This window comes from Anopheles gambiae, chromosome 3 (genome assembly GCF_943734735.2).
Source record: "Anopheles gambiae chromosome 3, idAnoGambNW_F1_1, whole genome shotgun sequence".
In the NCBI taxonomy this organism is placed as follows: Eukaryota; Metazoa; Arthropoda; class Insecta; order Diptera; family Culicidae; genus Anopheles; species Anopheles gambiae.
This window is the reverse complement of record NC_064602.1, coordinates 2,441,426-2,457,507: the sequence shown is the minus strand read 5'-3', so window position 1 is coordinate 2,457,507 and position 16,082 is coordinate 2,441,426. Positions and strand designations below refer to the sequence as shown.

The window sequence follows — 16,082 nt, the reverse complement described above, 5'->3', positions numbered from 1 at the left end:
CGTTCGTGGTATTCTAATGATGATGCACGAAACAAAAAAACAACAACCCACAGATGGAGATTCCGCCGTTCGGCAGCGGCAGTCGGAAATACTCATGCCGACCGGCCGTTGGTGGTCAATTTCGGTGGAATCGTTTGAAAAATCTGCCGCCAAAACGATGCCGACTTAAGTAGGGACATGATAAATAAGGCTTAATTACATTAGCCGAGACGTGCGTGTGTGTGTGTAGAAGACGACAGAGGAAGGACCGGACTTAAAGATCGTGACAACGATGCGCATCACGCGCTGAGCTATCAATTTAACGCTTAGTGTTATTAATTTATTAAATCCCACGTTTTCTTTCCCGTCCGTTCCGACTCTTGCAGATTGCCTGAACGTGTGTGTGAGAGAGGACAGGAGAGGAAAAGAAAGCCTTTCAAAGTTCGTCAATTTCGTGGCGGACGCGACCTCATCACCTTGGGTGATTAGAGACGAGCGAAGCACGGAAGATAGCAGAAGGCGTGGTGTGTGTGTGTGTCCAGCTTAGAGCCCCAGGAGAGACGTCCGTAAAGCGAAGATCAGCAGAGCAGCGCGAGAAGATCATGCAGTGCGGCGTTGAAACCATGAACGATTGCGAGCGATCCCCCGGCCGCACCGGTCTGCGCGTCAACTTCACCGAGAAGGGCGAGGTCAAGGAGCGCCGCGAGAAGTTCCTCACAGCCAAGTACGGTTCGCACCAGATGAGCCTGATCCGGAAGCGGCTAGCGGTGGAGATGTGGCTGTACGACGAGCTGCAGAAACTGTTCGACCCACCCGTAAGTAGTGACGATCCATTACGATCCAGCCAGTCGACGATCTACAGGGAACCACGGTTAATTAATACGTTTAACGTGTTCTTTTTGTTCGCATCTTTTTTTTTCCTTCTTCATTCCGGCCCTGTTTTGCCCATGTTGCCCGAGCGCAGACAGAAGCTATTGACGTGGACATCGACGAGATTCTAGACATGGACACCGATGACATAAGAAGATCGCATTTGTTCGTAAGTATAATGGCGTGCGGCGGCATAAAACGGTTCTGGGCCGACACACGCACGAGCGGCCGGGTCCGGGAATGTGGAATGGTGGTCCAAAAATAATTCTTCGTTTGATTGGAAAAGCAACAATCGAACGATCTCGTCGCTGGTCTCAGGCCCAACGAAGATTATATTTTTAAATCCCATATCGTAACAATCGGATTTTGTGCTACCGGTTAAAAATGTTCATGACACGGGCAGCCGCTGGTGCGGCAGCGTTGATCATCGGTAGTAAAGACCGAAGAAAACCACATAAAATCTGGCAACTGGCGTGAAATAAATAAGCAACATTCCAACCGTCGCCAGCGAGCACAATCGCAAAATCGGATTCGATAGTCCCATGTCGGGCGGGCTGGGCTGGCGGTTTATACTTCTTCTTGCTTTACTATTGCTGCCAATGGGTGTAGATGCGGTAGTAAACCGCTGAGACACCTCCAACCCACGACACATCGCATTAAAAGGGGACCTACACGCAAAAAAAGGCACTGGCTGTAGGATGGCGGCAGCTTCAGGAAGTGCCACAGATCAGCGGCGGCCCACAGTGACTGTCTAATTTGGAATACAATTTACACATATTTGTCCTTCCTATGAGACACGGGGAAGGAGGTGTGTGAAAAATGAATGAAACGGTTCCCCATTTCCTGCCCTATCGGTTGGCTCCTACAGCGAACGGATCGGAAATGCATCTAGAATAGCCGCCTGATGACTGTGTTGCGTTCGTTCGTTTGCATTCCACGCCCGCGGGGGTGAGATAGCGGTATCGACCAAATACAAAAAATGAGCCCCAATAAATTTTGCCAGACCAGTATGGGCTTGTGTGAAGGCCGGCTGTAAGGGGGGTGGGTTCGAGTCGCTGATCGTATCGTAACAGATTCACTAATTCAGTGAACTAATTAATTGCACAATCTACCTTCCATTCCATAACCGAGAGCGGGCGGCCCAGACCCAGACGCACGCCGCCACAGCGTTACACCGGCGTGATTTCACCTTATAATTAATTTACATATCCGTTTCTGCCTTTCTATCTTGCAGAGCCTGCTTTCCGCATGCAAACGACCACCGCAAGACATATCGGTAAGTTGTTTTTCGTGCTTCTTTCGTTCGGTTTCCATTTTAGTTAAACCATCCTCAGCCCATGCAATGCTGGATGGGGTTAGTTTCCAATTTAGATGGCGCTTGTTTAGTGCGCTCAGCTCTTCGGTTCAGAATTAACCGGTCTTAATGGTTTTTTTTCTCCGTTGTGCAATTATTATTTGAAATTACACTTTAGTGAGCATCGTACACACTTTAACTTACTCTTCTTTTTTCGTTACAGAAATTCATTAGCGATCTTTTGGACAGGGCCAAAACACTCTGAGCTGGACTGGTCATTTCAGTTTAAATGTAGCGTTTAATTAATTAATTTAATGTATTATCATTTAACGACTCCACCACCACCACCACCCGACCCGTACTGCTGCTGCCGCTGCTGCTATAGCTGCTACCGAGGCACAACAACAAGGACTCCCAACTGGCAGACGATCCTGTGATTCCGACAAAACTAAACCAACGGCGGGACGGACGGACGGGGGGGCTGTTGGTCCGATTGATCTAAGCTTTATTAGCCGTGGGCGCTTTTAGCCCCAGTTGCATGATTGGGAGCATTACTTGCTCATTAGCATTGTGTAAGTCAGAGAATGGAAAAAAACAACCCCCCCCCCCCTGCGCCATCCTAGCCTTTCTCCCCCCAAACCCCTATAATTTGGCACACCGCATCCGAATTCACCGTTTGGGAAAATGCGCCATGCATTACACCAACCAGGTGGTGTGAAACAAAAAGTGCACGGAAAAAGTCTTTCGTTTTACAACACGCCAACCCAGCTTAGGAACAAACAATAGGAGATAAAGCAAAAATAAAAAATAAAACGGTACAGCTTCATGCGCGCAGCCAAAACAGTTTAGTAGAGAGGGTGGGCGAAAGGAAAACAAAACAAAAAAAGAAGAAATATGGTAGGATAATAGTATGGGCGAAGAGAAAGATTTAATTTTTCTCCAAAGAATACTTTAAAACAAGCAACATAGATCTAATCGCAGAGAAACCCCGTTTGCGGAGAAGCGGCGGAAGAGGAATCCCATGCTCGGTCGATAAATATGATAAAAACATGGACAATTGAGACAACCATAACGATGAAAAAAAAAAAACAATAATAATGATCATAGACGAAGAATGAAGAAGATGCAGTAGGAACAGAATACAAATTATGATGTAAGTTTAAACGTAGAAATTATAACCGTAATTCGTTTTTGTATTTGGTTTAAGTTTACATCTAGCATTTAGTTGACAAAGGTTGTTAAGGAAAACTTTATTTTTTTTTACTATAAGATTATCTCACTCGAGTTTTAAACCTTCAAAGCAAACAACAACAATAACAACCAGAACGGCAAAAACAAATGCAAACGATCCGACAATTTTTAATGTTACACACTGCCAATTATAAGACCTTCAGGAGCCACAACAAACTCAAGATCATCATACAAACAACAACAACAACAAAAAGCTGAACAATATCAATGTCGTCATATTGGTTGTTTTGTAACACTAACTCTTCTCATTCAAAAGTGGCAAGCGGTTGAAGTATTTTAGTTGAATTTGAATTACATACTTCACACAAGCACACGGCGTCTATGAACAGCGCAAAACACTCTCTATCCCATGCAAACTCTATCGTATCACCCACAGCATACGCAATACTATCTGACGCTTGTATTTTGCAAATAGAACAATTGCTCAATCAACAAAGAAACTATGAAAGTATTACACTTCAAGGATGTAAAAAGTGTTGATTATACAAGCGAAATTTGGTTGATCGTTGCTTCGAGGTTGCGCGCAGCGGAGAGCGCAATCGAAGTAGAGTAAAGATCTTAAAAAGACAGTGATACAGCGGACGCCAGAACGATAGCAGAAGTAGGAAAGAATTGTGTAGACAACGTTGTCGCTCATGCTTTCAAGTGATAGTGGGGATAACACTTAGACAAAAGTAGCTACCATTTTGAGCGAAAACAAACTATTCAACACATAACACTAAATTAGTAGGGAGGATCGCTGTGCCAGGGGCTGTTGATGGACGGCATTGATGGGCGGCAGTTGTTCTTGCTCTGGCACGTTTTTATGTAGAGCGCCGCATTGCTTTAATATCGCACCAATATACTGCTTTAGAGCGTTGGTTTAGAGTTTTGTGTTTGGTTCGAATCTGGCGAAACACGTGACAAGCAACCGGTTAGGTTGACCATCGTTGACGCCGGATTGGACGCTTACCGTGTCGATCTTATACTACTCAATTCAACAAACACAACGTCACATACTCTCATCCTCATATCACATCATATCTTAAAACAAGCTGTTGTACTATAACTATTCGTTTCGCGTATTCGACTGTTAAAGCCTGTGCAGCTGAGCATAGCTATTCCTTTTTCTCGCAATCTTAACTAAACGTAGACAGAATCTTACGAATTAATCATACGTGTGTGTGTGTTGTTTCCTAGAATAATTTTCCTTCTGTAAGGTATATCACGCTAGCTAACTAGTGCCGAAACTATGTGTTTGCCCAGTAGGAACGACCATTATTAGACGATCACACCCTAAAACCGCCACATTCAACATGAACTTAACTTCCTGAACCGAACGTCGTGTCGTCTCTCTGTTTGAGACCGTGGTAGTTGTCATTTTGTGAGACAGTGTAACTAAAAGAAAAACGGAATTTAATTGCACCAAGTTTGCCACATCCGATTCATCCCACAGTGTGTGTGTGTGGCAAGCATTAACGACACAAGCACAGTTGCCAAATTGTGCCATTATGTTTCCATAATGGAAGGAACGATCTTGTAGCAAACGGACACTTTTACTCGAACTCGTACTCGTGCACTGTCTTCGGATGTGTTGCATTCCTTTTCGTTTCAATTGCATTATCTCAGTGGATTATTCTATAGTTTCTTCTGAAACACGATAGCCAGCCAAGCCGACCCTATTTGACGAATAAAGATCATCGTGCATCATCATTAGTTGCAGCTAGCAACTGACCCGTGTTAGCGAAAAAAGGGCGCCACATCATATGCTTTAAGCTCCTACATGTGAGATGCCGTCTCCGCATGAGAAAAGGTTGTGTAGAAACATATTGTGTGTCTGTGTCTCTGCGTGCGTGTGCCGTTCGTCGCTCGTATCGTAAATGCTTCCACGCTGAGAGTCCGACAAGTTGCAATCCTAACACTAAACACATTAACGCACCATCTTCCGATGTTTTGGATGTTTGTGCTACGACTGGTCAATGGAACGATCCTAGGAACGACAGCCAATTTAGTTAGATTAGGAGAGTTAGTGGTATGTCCAACAGCAAATATACATCCTAACCACTCACACACATGTACGGACGATGCGCCTAGATAAGGAACACAGAACATGTAATAAACATTTACACAAACATTGCTTGCTACGGGAAATCGCTGTCCGAATATCCGAAACCATGCTCTTGGTTTGATTTCAGAGGTAACATTAGCGGAAAAAACGATTGCGGTAAATTACGCCTGGTTTGTGTTCTTTTTTTTTATTTCCTCGTATCGCTTTGCATCGTATTAACGAAGTAGTTAGTACCTGGCAAAGCCGTTCGCTTTACAGTTGACTTAAATAATTCATTTAACTACCAACTCCTTACGAATGACTCCATGCCATTTTGTTAAACTGTTTGCACTAGAGCCTTATGCCAGCTGTTCTATAAGGAAAACCTTGGTCTAAGAGTGAAACAAAAGGGAACGGATTTACTCTTCTAAAATCGCCCCACACCCGCCTTGCCACTGTCTTTGACTTGCCACGCGTTCTAAAACAAATAGTCGGTAAATGTATTTGCTACAGACCTTCACACTAATTCCGTAGGGCGGAACTGTCCTCGCCTCGACTGGACTGAAGCAAAGAAGGTGCGCCTGTCTGGTCGCCGGCCAAACCACTACTGGCCAGTAGCTCGCTTTCCACGTTTGCTAGAACATTTTGATACTCCGTGATCTGCAGTGCCTCCCATTCCGCCTTGAAGGCAGCTTTCGGGTCTTGTGGCATGGCTACAGCAGCGCCCGACATCTGATCCTGCATCGATTGTGTTTGATCGGCCGCTACAAGTTAAAAAAAAACGAAGGAACGTTAGAATTGTTCTGTTCCAAATTGTCCAATTGCCCACCTACCATTATTTTCACCCAGCACGAGTGTGTAGATACTCCGCAGGCCGAACACGTTCAGGAAGTACCACGAGGCGGACGATACCCAGGCAGCATCAAGGGAGGCGAGTTCGATGCCTCGCTGCAACATCGGCTTAAAGCGAAGGGTCAGCGGGAACGGCACCTTCGTGGTTACAAAGCCCGAAAACATCCAATTGATCCATCCGCCGATCACAATCATGGGCAGTACGTTGATGAAGTTCCCCTTCACCAGATCCGACAGCATTGCCGTCGAGTTCGGGCTGGGTGGCGCTCGCTTCTGGGTCTTGAAGTAGCCCGTATCCTCGTTGTTGAAGTAGTGTCTGCGCATCGCGAACGACTGCTGCGACAGGTACTTGCCGTTTTCGCGCAGTAACCGCGCACGGATCATCGCCTGGCTGTCCTGGATCTGGGTAAGTTCCGCCTTTTTCTGCGACGATATCAGGATGGAGAAGTAGTGCCGGATGATTCCTACCAGAAACGTGATCACGACGATGGGCAAAAACACCCATCCGCGGATGTTGGGGTCAATCAGTAGTTCGGCCATCGCGTGCAGAACAACCAGCGGATTTGCACGACTCTTTTGCTAGGACGAGAAAAATTTCCAGCAACCACCAGTAGAAGAACACAACTTTGCACCAATTTTTCCCAACTACAGTCTGACAGAATTGCCCATCTGACAGATTCCCCCCACCCATCCCACCCTGTCATTGTTGCTCGATTCGTCGAATGTCATCCAGTTTGCTCGAGCTTCCCTTCGCCCTCTCTTTTGCCATTTCTTTCGCTTCGTTCCCTTCGGAATTTCCACTCACAGAACACAGAAACCATTCCTCCATTACTTATCGCATGCTATTTATTGTGTATCTTCCGTACTGGCTCCGTTGCTTTCCTCGACGCGGTTCTTGTTCTGCAGCAAAAAGTTGGCCAAATATTGCACCGGATCCTGGGGTCTTTCTTTGGCCAACACTTTCAGGCCCTGCAGCAGGATGGGATTCACCGTTTGGTCCAAATACTGGCGGGTGGGTAGCGATTGCAAGTTGTTTCCAGCCGGCTTTCGCCCATTATCCGTGGCTGAGCTTTTGTTTTCCTTTTCCATTGCAGTGCGCTGTGTCCTCTGGCAGCTGGGGGCCGTTTCTGGACGCTTTTCTATCTTTGGCTTCGAGGCGTTCGTGCGGAGTTTGTTTACGAAATCGAAATTCTGTTTAGCGCCCGCAAATGACGAAAGATTTTGACAGACCCCGGAAGGCGATGTTTTATTGACAGCGGCGATGTTTGCTGCGATGTCAACGGACGCGATTGTAAACAACATAAGGGGGGAAGTTCCTAACAGAGCAAAACAACCATTCCTTCTGTGCAGAATTATTTGAAAAATGCAACCCACCGAAGAAAATGGGGAAGGAATTCAACCAACAGCGACAGAACACCCAGCCGAGGTTTGTATTTCTTCCACTCTGTTCGATGTTCCGCTAATCCGCTCCCTTTCTAATCGGCCCTGCTCCAGAGCGAAAGCAAAGCTCCCATTATCTGTAGTTTTTGCGATAAGACGTTCAAATACCCGACGATGTTGCGACAGCACGAAAAGATTCACTACGGCATCAAGCAGCACGAATGCGAGGTGTGCCATCGCCGTTTTCTGCACAAAAGCACCCTAACGTGCCACATGCGGCTGCACACGGGCGAAAAGCCGTACAAGTGTCCGCACTGTCCGAAAACATTCCGTGGCCAAACGGCACTCAACTGTCACGTCTTCCGGCACACGAACGAGGGTGCCAAATGTCCCGTATGCTCCAAAGTCTTTGCCACCGGTTCGGTTGTGAAACAGCATCTGAAGCAGGTGCACACCGAGGAGCGGCAAAACGTGTGCAATCTTTGCGGTGTGACTTACAAGCATCTGAAGAGCTTGAGACTGCATCTACGCAACCACCAGAAGCGGATGTGTCCGGAGTGTGGCGTGGGATTTGACAATGTGCATTCCATGCTGAAGCACCGCAAGCACGCGCATGTCAAAGAGAACCTTCCCTTCAGATGCGATCACTGCGATCGAGCGTTTGAGCAACGTGCCAAACTTGCTTCCCACGAAAAGCTGCGAGGCCGACCGTTCCAGTGTGAGCTATGTTGCCATAGCTTTAACAAGCAACACTACCTAACGAACCACCAGCGGCGTGCTCACTGGCAGGAGATGGGACTGGAGCGGTTGAAAGTGGCCGAACCACAGAATGGGTGGAATCGGAAGGGAATTCCAAAGCCAAAGCGTAGGAAGAAACTTGCGGAATCGCATGAACCGGAATGTCTTCCGAACGAGAATAATGGAACGCAATCTACAGTGATCGATCAACTTCCAAACAAGCCGGAATCCGGCACACATGAGACTGTGATTATGAGCATACAATGCGAGGATGGATCTTTTGATCCCCAGATACAACCATCGGAAAATAGAACCGATGAAATGACGATACACGAAGAAGAGATGCTACTCATGGTAAGTGCTGGCTTGAAAAATAATAAAAAATGTGTTTAAAATTTTCACTTTTTTAGAACTCTTCTAATAATCTTAACGAACCGTTGGAAATTTTAAACAATAGTCACCATACGACTTCTTCTGGAGAGGAAAACAAAGGCTCAAAGGTTAGTACTAACTTCGATTCATTATTGCTGTGGAATTCAAAAAACCATTATAAAAAATTCATTTTTCATTCTCCCACAGGCGTTAATCTGCGAACTGTGCGGAAACTGGTACGCATCCGCATCAACCCTTGCCATACATCGTGCCAAACACCATCGAGCTGCTCGCTTCCAGTGCGACCAGTGTCCCAAAACGTTCGTTTTTCGGTGCTTCCTTGAGAAGCACATCAAAACCGATCATCAAAACGAGCGCGTTTCGTGTGAGCTTTGCGGGAAAGCGTTCAAATACGGACAAGATTTGAAGGTACACATGCTGCAACACGAGGATCCCAAACCGTACAAATGCGACCAGTGCTCTTCCGCCTTTCGGTTTCGCGGTGCATTGCGATCGCACAAACTGCTGCACCAGAAAGACCTGCCGTTCCGATGTGATATTTGTGCGAAATATTTTCGCTTCGCCAACAGTCTGCGGGTGCACAAACGGCTGCACAGTGGGGTTAAACAATTCATGTGTGAGGTTTGTGATCGAGAGTTTGCCACAAAAGCGCCACTGTTACGACACATGAAGGTGCACGATGCTGGCAGGGAGTTGGCCTGCGGAGTTTGCGGGGCAGTGTTTTACAAAAAGGTTGATCTCCAGATACACCAAAGCAAGGAACATTCCGCCCACCAGGCGTTGGGGAAGGTGAAACCCATCTACAGCTGTGAGCACTGCGGGAGAGAATTTATCCGGAAAAGTAACCTGAAAGCGCATGCGTACATTCACGCGGAAGTGTACCGGTTTGCATGTGATCTGTGTGGTCAATCGTTCAAGCAACATTCCGGTCTACGAAATCACATGATCAACATTCACAAGCAAGTGCCTGGGTCGTTGGAAACTCCAAACGAACCGTACGAAGATGTGCACCAAGGTGCATAAAATTCAAATTCAAATATGCACGCGTGCGGCGAAAAGTACGCAGCCACATCGAAAGTGCAGTCTGACAGCTGTCAATGGGACGTAAACAAACGTGCTGCGTTTTGCTGTTTGCTGTGCGGAACAGTTCGGAAAAAAACCCAGCCGCAAGTACTGCGGAGAACAGCAAACACAGCAAAAGTATGCCGAAAATATTCACCCCCACGAACCAGATCCGGCTCACGAATGTGGCCGTGGTTCGCATGAAGAAGGGCGGCAAGCGGTTCGAGATTGCGTGCTACAAAAACAAAGTGCTCTCGTGGCGATCGGGCGCCGAGAAGGATCTGGACGAGGTGCTGCAAACGATCGCCGTGTTTAACAACGTATCGAAGGGAGAGGTGGCGAAAAAGGAGGAGCTACAGAAAGCGTTCGGCAAGGACGATGTGACCGAGATTTGCAAGGAGATTCTGGCCAAAGGGGAGCTGCAGGTGTCGGAAAAGGAGCGCCAGGATCAGCTCGATTCCATGTTCAAGGAGATTGCCACAACCGTGGCCGACAAGTGCGTGAATCCGGAAACGAAGCGACCCTACCCGGTGTCGATCATAGAGAAATCGATGAAAGACATCCACTACTCCATCAAGCCGCATCGGAACGCCAAGCAGCAGGCGCTGGATGTGATACGGTTGCTCAGGGACACGATTCCGCTCGAGCGCGCCAAGATGCGGCTGAAGCTGGCGCTGCCGGCAAAGGAGGCCAAGCGGTTGAAGGAGCGAATAGCCAAGCTCAGCTCCACCGTGACCGAGGGCGAGGAGTGGGAGGGCGAGCGGCTGATGCTGACGTGCCTAATCGATCCGGGACACTTTCGGGAGATGGACGAAATCATACGCACCGAAACGAAGGGTGCCGGCGCGCTGGAAGTGTTGAACCTTAAGGAAATCAAAGAAGGCGAAGAGGTGCTGGAATGAGCTGCTTGTGTTGTGTTAACCGCCTCCCAGTGACTACAAATTGATGCACCCGTTGGATATAATTCGTGTTATGTATTTTTAAATAAATGGAAAATTCGCATGCGAACTAACGACACATGGATTAAAACAAATCGGAGTCACTTTAAAGCTCCGAAAGCCCGCGATGAAGCTGTGATAAGGTAAGCGTTCAAATGCCTCAATACTTAAGTTTGGTTCGTTTGCATGGGTTTCGGTTGGTGTGGGATTGGTGTTGGTGGCTCCGTTTTAGTGCCAATTAAAAGATCACGTCGTTTTTTTGTCCGTGTTGGAGTATTCGTGCAGCAGCTGTGTGTAGAGTCTGGTGAAAACGCGAAGTTTTAGTGAAGCGGGCAACATGTTGAGTGTGGCGGTCTAGAAAGAAGGTGACTTGTTAGAGTGGATGGATTCTTGTTTTTGTAACGCTGTGACACTCACCTGTATACCATGTGACCAGTGACCGGTGGTTTGGTCCACTTTCCCTATACAGTACCCGGCATACCGTATCATATCGGCCACCTTAACGAGCCGTATTGAGAATGCGTTTTTCTGACCCTCGGCTGGATTTAGATACTCGGTCATGCTCGTGTGCACGTATCCCGGGGCAACGGTTTGGCATTCGATGCCGTACGGAGCCACCTCTTGCCGCAGGGCCAGGGAAAAGCTTGTCATGTAAGCCTTGGTCGCTGCATAAATCGCCAGATAAGGCGTGGGGGCAACCGACGCCAGGGAGGAAATGTTTATGATAAGCCCACGGTGCCGCCTTTTCATCGCTGGAACTGCAATGTTGCACAGGTTGGTGGCCGCACCGCAGTTGATGTTGATTAGATCCCACAGCATACGCTTCTCCATCCGGTCCACCTGGATGGGCTTTTCGTTGATAACGCCCACGTTGTTCACTGTGGCGAAAGCAAACAAAAAAGTGCCCCGTGAGCGTGAGATTGCGACCGCCGCACACGCAAAACCACTGCCGCCCTTACCTAAGATACCGATATCGAACGCGGCCAGCTCCTGCTCAAGCCGTTCATAGATTTGTTCGCCTTTGGAGAAATCTGCTACCAACACTTTGACCTCCGCGCCCTGATGCTTGGCCATAATTTCGTCGGCCACGCGCTTTAACTTTGCTTCGTTGCGAGCGATAAGCAACACCTTCATGCCTTGGCTGGCTAGGTAGTGTGCGTAGCCTTTGCCGATTCCATCCGAACCGCCCGTAATTACTGTGGAAGAAAAGGAGGAACACCGAGAGAGCGGCCTGTTAATTGCAAACATCTACAAAGCACATTCGTTGGGGGGATTCGTCTACTCACCAGCCCAGGGGCCGTACTTTTGTGGCAATGATGTTTGGCCACCCAGGAACAGCTGTTGGAAGCCTTGCACCAGAAGCAGCACCGGTGTCCGGAGATTCTCGTACAGCCAGCAGAGTGTGGCGTACACTCCGACTACGGTGACCAGCTCCATAAACATATCGCCTAGTGTGTGTGTGTGCTGTGTGTGTTGTATGGGACGTGTGTGCGCCACAGCCTACCTATTCTACATTCAAAGCACAACTGATGGGGCGATGGCGATCTCACGGGGCAACGCGGCCAGCAATGTACTGTGCAATGCTGACGTAATGGATGGATGGGCTGGTGGAACGCACGATAAACGGTTTTCGGTTTCGTAGATCTACACGAATCGTTAGCTTCGTTAATAATGACGCAAACGGTGGAAGTCGTGCCGTGCCGCGCTGCTATAGAAATCCGGTTTCCGAAGGGACTAGGGCTGGTGCACAAATACAGGGCCGGTGCACGACGTTATCTCAGGTTCGGCTCAGTGTGTTTGTGTGCGTCGGTCGTTAGATGCTCGACCAGAACGCTGCAAAGCACATCAACCGTCGGAAGCTATTTGTCTGATGCTTCAGTGTAACGGTAAGAAGTCGGTGATGTATTGGAGCGACAGAGCTGAGGTTGTGCTGGTTTAAACTATCTTCAGACACGGAAAGAAAACGTTTTTTGTGTGTGCTTTTGTAATGGAGTTTTTATTGCCGTAATGGTGTCGAAATAGAAGCAAAAAGTTTCTTTCCATTGAAAACCTGCCGTAGGATCGTAGTAGGCTGCTCCACCAAACTGTCCTCTGCGTTTAAACGTTCTTTTTAGCACCTCTCAAATGGCTGTAAATCGTCTGCAGCACAAACACGCGCACAAATTCCGGCACAAGCTTCAGCCCGGCATACTGCAGCCCGTGCCACCAGTAACCGCACGTGCGATCCGTCTTCCCAATCGTGAATCCTGCGTACCGCACGTAGTCGTCCACCCGCACGAGCTGCTTCGAGGCGGCCTTCCCGTCGTACTCGCTGGCCACGAACGCGGTCATGTTCGTACGTACAAAGCCGGGCAGCACGGTCTGCACCTCGACCCGATGCGGTCGCAGCTCTTCGCGCAGTGCCATGGAAAAGTTCCGCACGTACACCTTGGCGGCCGCATACACGGACAGATAGGGGGCGGGGGCGGAAGCCGAGAGGGATGAAATGTTGATGATCAACCCGCGGCCGCGCTGTTTCATCGCCGGCACCAACAGATGGCAGAGCATGGTCACCGAGGCCACATTGACGGTGAGTAGATCCCATACCAGCTTCTTCGGCAGCTCCTCCATACACATGCCCCGGTCATAGGAAAGGCCTACGTTGTTCACCAGTATGCCCACGTCCAGTGGTAGCAACTCGCGGGCCAGATGCTCGTAAACGGCCTCACCGTTGGCAAAGTCCGCCACTACCACCTTCGTGCGCACGGAGTACTTGCGCTGGATTGCTTCGGCCACCCGGTTCAGCTTATTCTCGTTGCGGGCAACCAGCACAATGTTCATGCGCCTACCGGCCAGATATTCAGCGTAACCCTTTCCGATGCCATCGGAGGCTCCGGTGATCACTGCAAGCAAGGTAGACACACAGCACGCTTGTAGGAATGACGTCGCCATTGGTTACGCATCAACTTACCTGCCCATTCTCCATATTTTTCAGAAAACGGTTTCGGGGGTAAAACGAGCTGCGCGATGCCGTGCAGAACCAGCGAGGCGGGTGTGCGGAGATTTTCGTACAACCAGCAGATCGAGCAGTACGCTCCTATGAGTGCCAAAATTGCACAAACAAATGGCCACATTGTAAAGCAGACGCCCCCGGACGCTTGTGCTCCTGGAGAGTGCTGACGAATAACTAAACATTACCAGATTCGGTGGCTTCCCTAACGCGCGGAATCGATACCCAACGACTATTATTAGATAGAGATCATTCTAACTACCTGCGCGCGAGTATCGTGTTTCACATCACGCCGCCGGTGCACGCTGATAGCATAGCACATCGAGCACACCGCGTCGACACGCGTGGGAATTAAATATAATTACACTACTACAACACTCCCGCCGGGCGGCGGGTGTTTGTGGTGCAGTCGCTGAGATGCACTCACAGTGCGTTTGACCTGGCCGGGATGCAGGAAATGCAGTGCCGCTGCCACACGGTTCAGTTTGGTGAAGGACATCGCGATGGATGAATGGAGCACCCTGTACACGCGATGCAAATGAGGTAAGTACAATCATTTGGCGTTGATGATGCTTTGTATTTACAAACCGTTTCTAACGCTTTTTGTTGTTATTTTTTACATGAAATTGTTCGCGCAGCTTCTTGTTGATCAGCCCAAACATGTAAACGCGCACAACCTCCGGCACCATGCTGAGGCCGGCCAGCTGCAGCCCGTGTGACCAGTGACCGCTGGTCATGTCAACCTTGCCAATCGTGCAGCCAGCGTACGCCATAAAGTTGTCCACCCGGACCATCATATTTTTGCTCCATTTCTCCTTGCCCGTGACCAGGAAGTCGGTCATGTTGGTGTGCACGAACGAGGGACGGACGGTTTGCACCTCCACCCCGAACGGTCGCAGCTCGTCGCGCAGCGCAATCGAGAAGCTGGTCATGTACGCTTTCGAGGCGGCGTACGTGGCCATACAGGGCGAAGGGCAGACGGAGGCAATCGAGGACACGTTTATGATGAGACCCCGCTGCCGCCGTTTCATGGAGGGCGCAAGGATGTTGCAGAGCAGCGTCGCAGCGGCCACATTCACGTGGATCAAGTCCCAAAGCGTCTGCTGCGGCACCTCGTCAACGTACATCGGTGTGTCGTGCGAGACGCCAACGTTATTGACTGTGCAAAACCAAACCCCAATTAGAGTGTTACAGTGCGAAGGGGAGGGAAAGGAGGCGTGGAGCCGACACTTACCCAAAATGCCAACATCCAGCGGAACGAGTGCTTTCTCGAGCTGAGGATAGATCTCAGCGCCTTTGGAGAAATCTGCCACCAGAACCTTGGTCTCCACACCGTGCTTGGCCTTTATTTCGTCGGCTACCTTGTTTAGCTTGGCTGCATTGCGCGCTACCAGCACGATCGCCATACCTTTCCCCGCGAGGTAGTGTGCGTATCCCTTGCCAATGCCGTCCGATGCACCGGTGATGACTAGAATTGAGTCGAAGATTGAGTCACTGGTTTGCAGCCAACGCATAGAAAAGCGGTCGACACTCACCGGCCCATTGGCCATATCGTTGAGAGAGCTTCTGTCGGAACACCAGCTGCCTGAGGGTCTGTAGCACCAGCAGCACCGGAGTGCGGAAGTTTTCGTACAACCATACGGCAGCCACGTAAACCCCGAGACAGGCAGCTAACGAGCAGTACATGTTGCCGGTTTCAATAATCGCAACTTACTACACTGCGCGAGCAATTTATCGGCTCAATGTACTCTACTTTACGGCCGAGAAAGAGCGAATGACGTTTGACCGGCAAGGCGCAGTGAATGAATGCGCAGCAGCATATCGTGATAAACGACGTCTCGTAATCAGAATGACATAAACGAATAGTACGGGGCGAAAGGTGACCAAACAAATGGTGCATGTAGCATCAGACAAGGCAGCATTTCAAACAGAAATAGCTTAACTTCACGTTTCGAAATTCACACTGATAACGATTCACGATGAGAGTGCTCATTTCGTACGATAAGAGTTCGAAGGGAGCGAGGGAGAGCGTGCAATGGGAAACAACAGCTGCTAATATGTGCAGGGGTTGTCAAACTCAATCGAAGTGGGAACTATTTGCGTCGTTTTTTTTTTCGCTAAGATAATTATGATTAAAGAAAGGTATTTAGTTTTACTCTGCTTGATCTGTTACTTTTGTTCCAATAAGATTTTTTAATAGTACAAAAAAAAGAGCTACTAAGAAGTGGGTTTGACACCCCTCAAAACGTGTTATTATGCTACACGTGCAAGTTTCTCGTCACTTTCACGTTTCGCGCAAAGGAAAGGCAA

At 48.8% G+C, this 16,082-nt stretch overlaps 8 protein-coding genes and 1 long non-coding RNA gene across 21 annotated transcripts in view; 4 read left to right on the top strand and 5 right to left on the bottom strand.

The window, feature by feature from the left end:
• Window positions 1–5,505, top strand: part of LOC1278071 (protein phosphatase 1 regulatory subunit 14B) — a 35,107-nt gene extending 29,602 nt beyond the window's left edge. For all 13 annotated transcript variants that reach the window (XM_061660438.1, XM_061660428.1, XM_061660434.1 and 10 more), the window contains 4 exons: window positions 366–794; window positions 944–1,018; window positions 2,084–2,125; window positions 2,367–5,505. In XM_061660438.1, the coding sequence (XP_061516422.1) occupies window positions 582–794; window positions 944–1,018; window positions 2,084–2,125; window positions 2,367–2,408 (372 nt within the window). In that variant the 5' untranslated portion in view covers window positions 366–581 and the 3' untranslated portion in view covers window positions 2,409–5,505. The remainder of the gene's footprint in view (window positions 1–365; window positions 795–943; window positions 1,019–2,083; window positions 2,126–2,366) is intronic.
• Window positions 5,506–5,602: 97 nt separating this feature from the next.
• On the bottom strand, window positions 5,603–6,967 carry LOC1278072 (ER membrane protein complex subunit 3). Its single transcript, XM_317608.4, has 2 exons — window positions 6,254–6,967; window positions 5,603–6,184 (listed from the first exon to the last, which is right to left on the bottom strand). The coding sequence occupies exons 1-2, from the start codon at window positions 6,810–6,812 to the stop codon at window positions 5,943–5,945; spliced, it is 801 nt and encodes a 266-aa protein (XP_317608.3). The 5' UTR covers window positions 6,813–6,967; the 3' UTR covers window positions 5,603–5,942.
• A 129-nt stretch (window positions 6,968–7,096) lies between these two features.
• On the bottom strand, window positions 7,097–7,492 carry LOC4578207 (protein dpy-30 homolog). Its single transcript, XM_001237950.4, has one exon. It carries the CDS (start codon window positions 7,359–7,361, stop codon window positions 7,119–7,121), a length of 243 nt encoding a protein of 80 aa, XP_001237951.3. The 5' UTR covers window positions 7,362–7,492; the 3' UTR covers window positions 7,097–7,118.
• LOC1278073 (zinc finger protein 431) lies at window positions 7,481–10,860 on the top strand. The gene is made up of 4 exons (XM_061660409.1): window positions 7,481–7,698; window positions 7,767–8,744; window positions 8,801–8,890; window positions 8,970–10,860. The coding sequence occupies exons 1-4, from the start codon at window positions 7,636–7,638 to the stop codon at window positions 9,804–9,806; spliced, it is 1,968 nt and encodes a 655-aa protein (XP_061516393.1). The 5' UTR covers window positions 7,481–7,635; the 3' UTR covers window positions 9,807–10,860.
• On the top strand, window positions 9,299–10,860 carry LOC3291609 (ribosome maturation protein SBDS). The gene has a single exon (XM_317609.4). It carries the CDS (start codon window positions 9,881–9,883, stop codon window positions 10,745–10,747), a length of 867 nt encoding a protein of 288 aa, XP_317609.4. The 5' UTR covers window positions 9,299–9,880; the 3' UTR covers window positions 10,748–10,860.
• LOC1278074 (inactive hydroxysteroid dehydrogenase-like protein 1) lies at window positions 10,800–12,514 on the bottom strand. Its single transcript, XM_061660423.1, has 4 exons — window positions 12,070–12,514; window positions 11,743–11,979; window positions 11,201–11,661; window positions 10,800–11,137 (listed from the first exon to the last, which is right to left on the bottom strand). Exons 1-4 carry the CDS (start codon window positions 12,224–12,226, stop codon window positions 11,030–11,032), a joined length of 963 nt encoding a protein of 320 aa, XP_061516407.1. The 5' UTR covers window positions 12,227–12,514; the 3' UTR covers window positions 10,800–11,029.
• A 235-nt stretch (window positions 12,515–12,749) lies between these two features.
• LOC1278075 (inactive hydroxysteroid dehydrogenase-like protein 1) lies at window positions 12,750–13,896 on the bottom strand. Its single transcript, XM_555630.4, has 2 exons — window positions 13,734–13,896; window positions 12,750–13,665 (listed from the first exon to the last, which is right to left on the bottom strand). Exons 1-2 carry the CDS (start codon window positions 13,894–13,896, stop codon window positions 12,881–12,883), a joined length of 948 nt encoding a protein of 315 aa, XP_555630.4. The 3' UTR covers window positions 12,750–12,880.
• Window positions 13,535–15,932, top strand: LOC133393809 (uncharacterized). Its single transcript, XR_009766404.1, has 3 exons — window positions 13,535–13,676; window positions 13,758–14,315; window positions 14,411–15,932. It is a non-coding gene; the product is annotated as an uncharacterized LOC133393809 (long non-coding RNA).
• LOC4578212 (inactive hydroxysteroid dehydrogenase-like protein 1) lies at window positions 14,329–15,458 on the bottom strand. Its single transcript, XM_001237951.3, has 3 exons — window positions 15,308–15,458; window positions 15,007–15,240; window positions 14,329–14,931 (listed from the first exon to the last, which is right to left on the bottom strand). Exons 1-3 carry the CDS (start codon window positions 15,456–15,458, stop codon window positions 14,366–14,368), a joined length of 951 nt encoding a protein of 316 aa, XP_001237952.3. The 3' UTR covers window positions 14,329–14,365.
• Window positions 15,933–16,082: the final 150 nt, after the last annotated feature.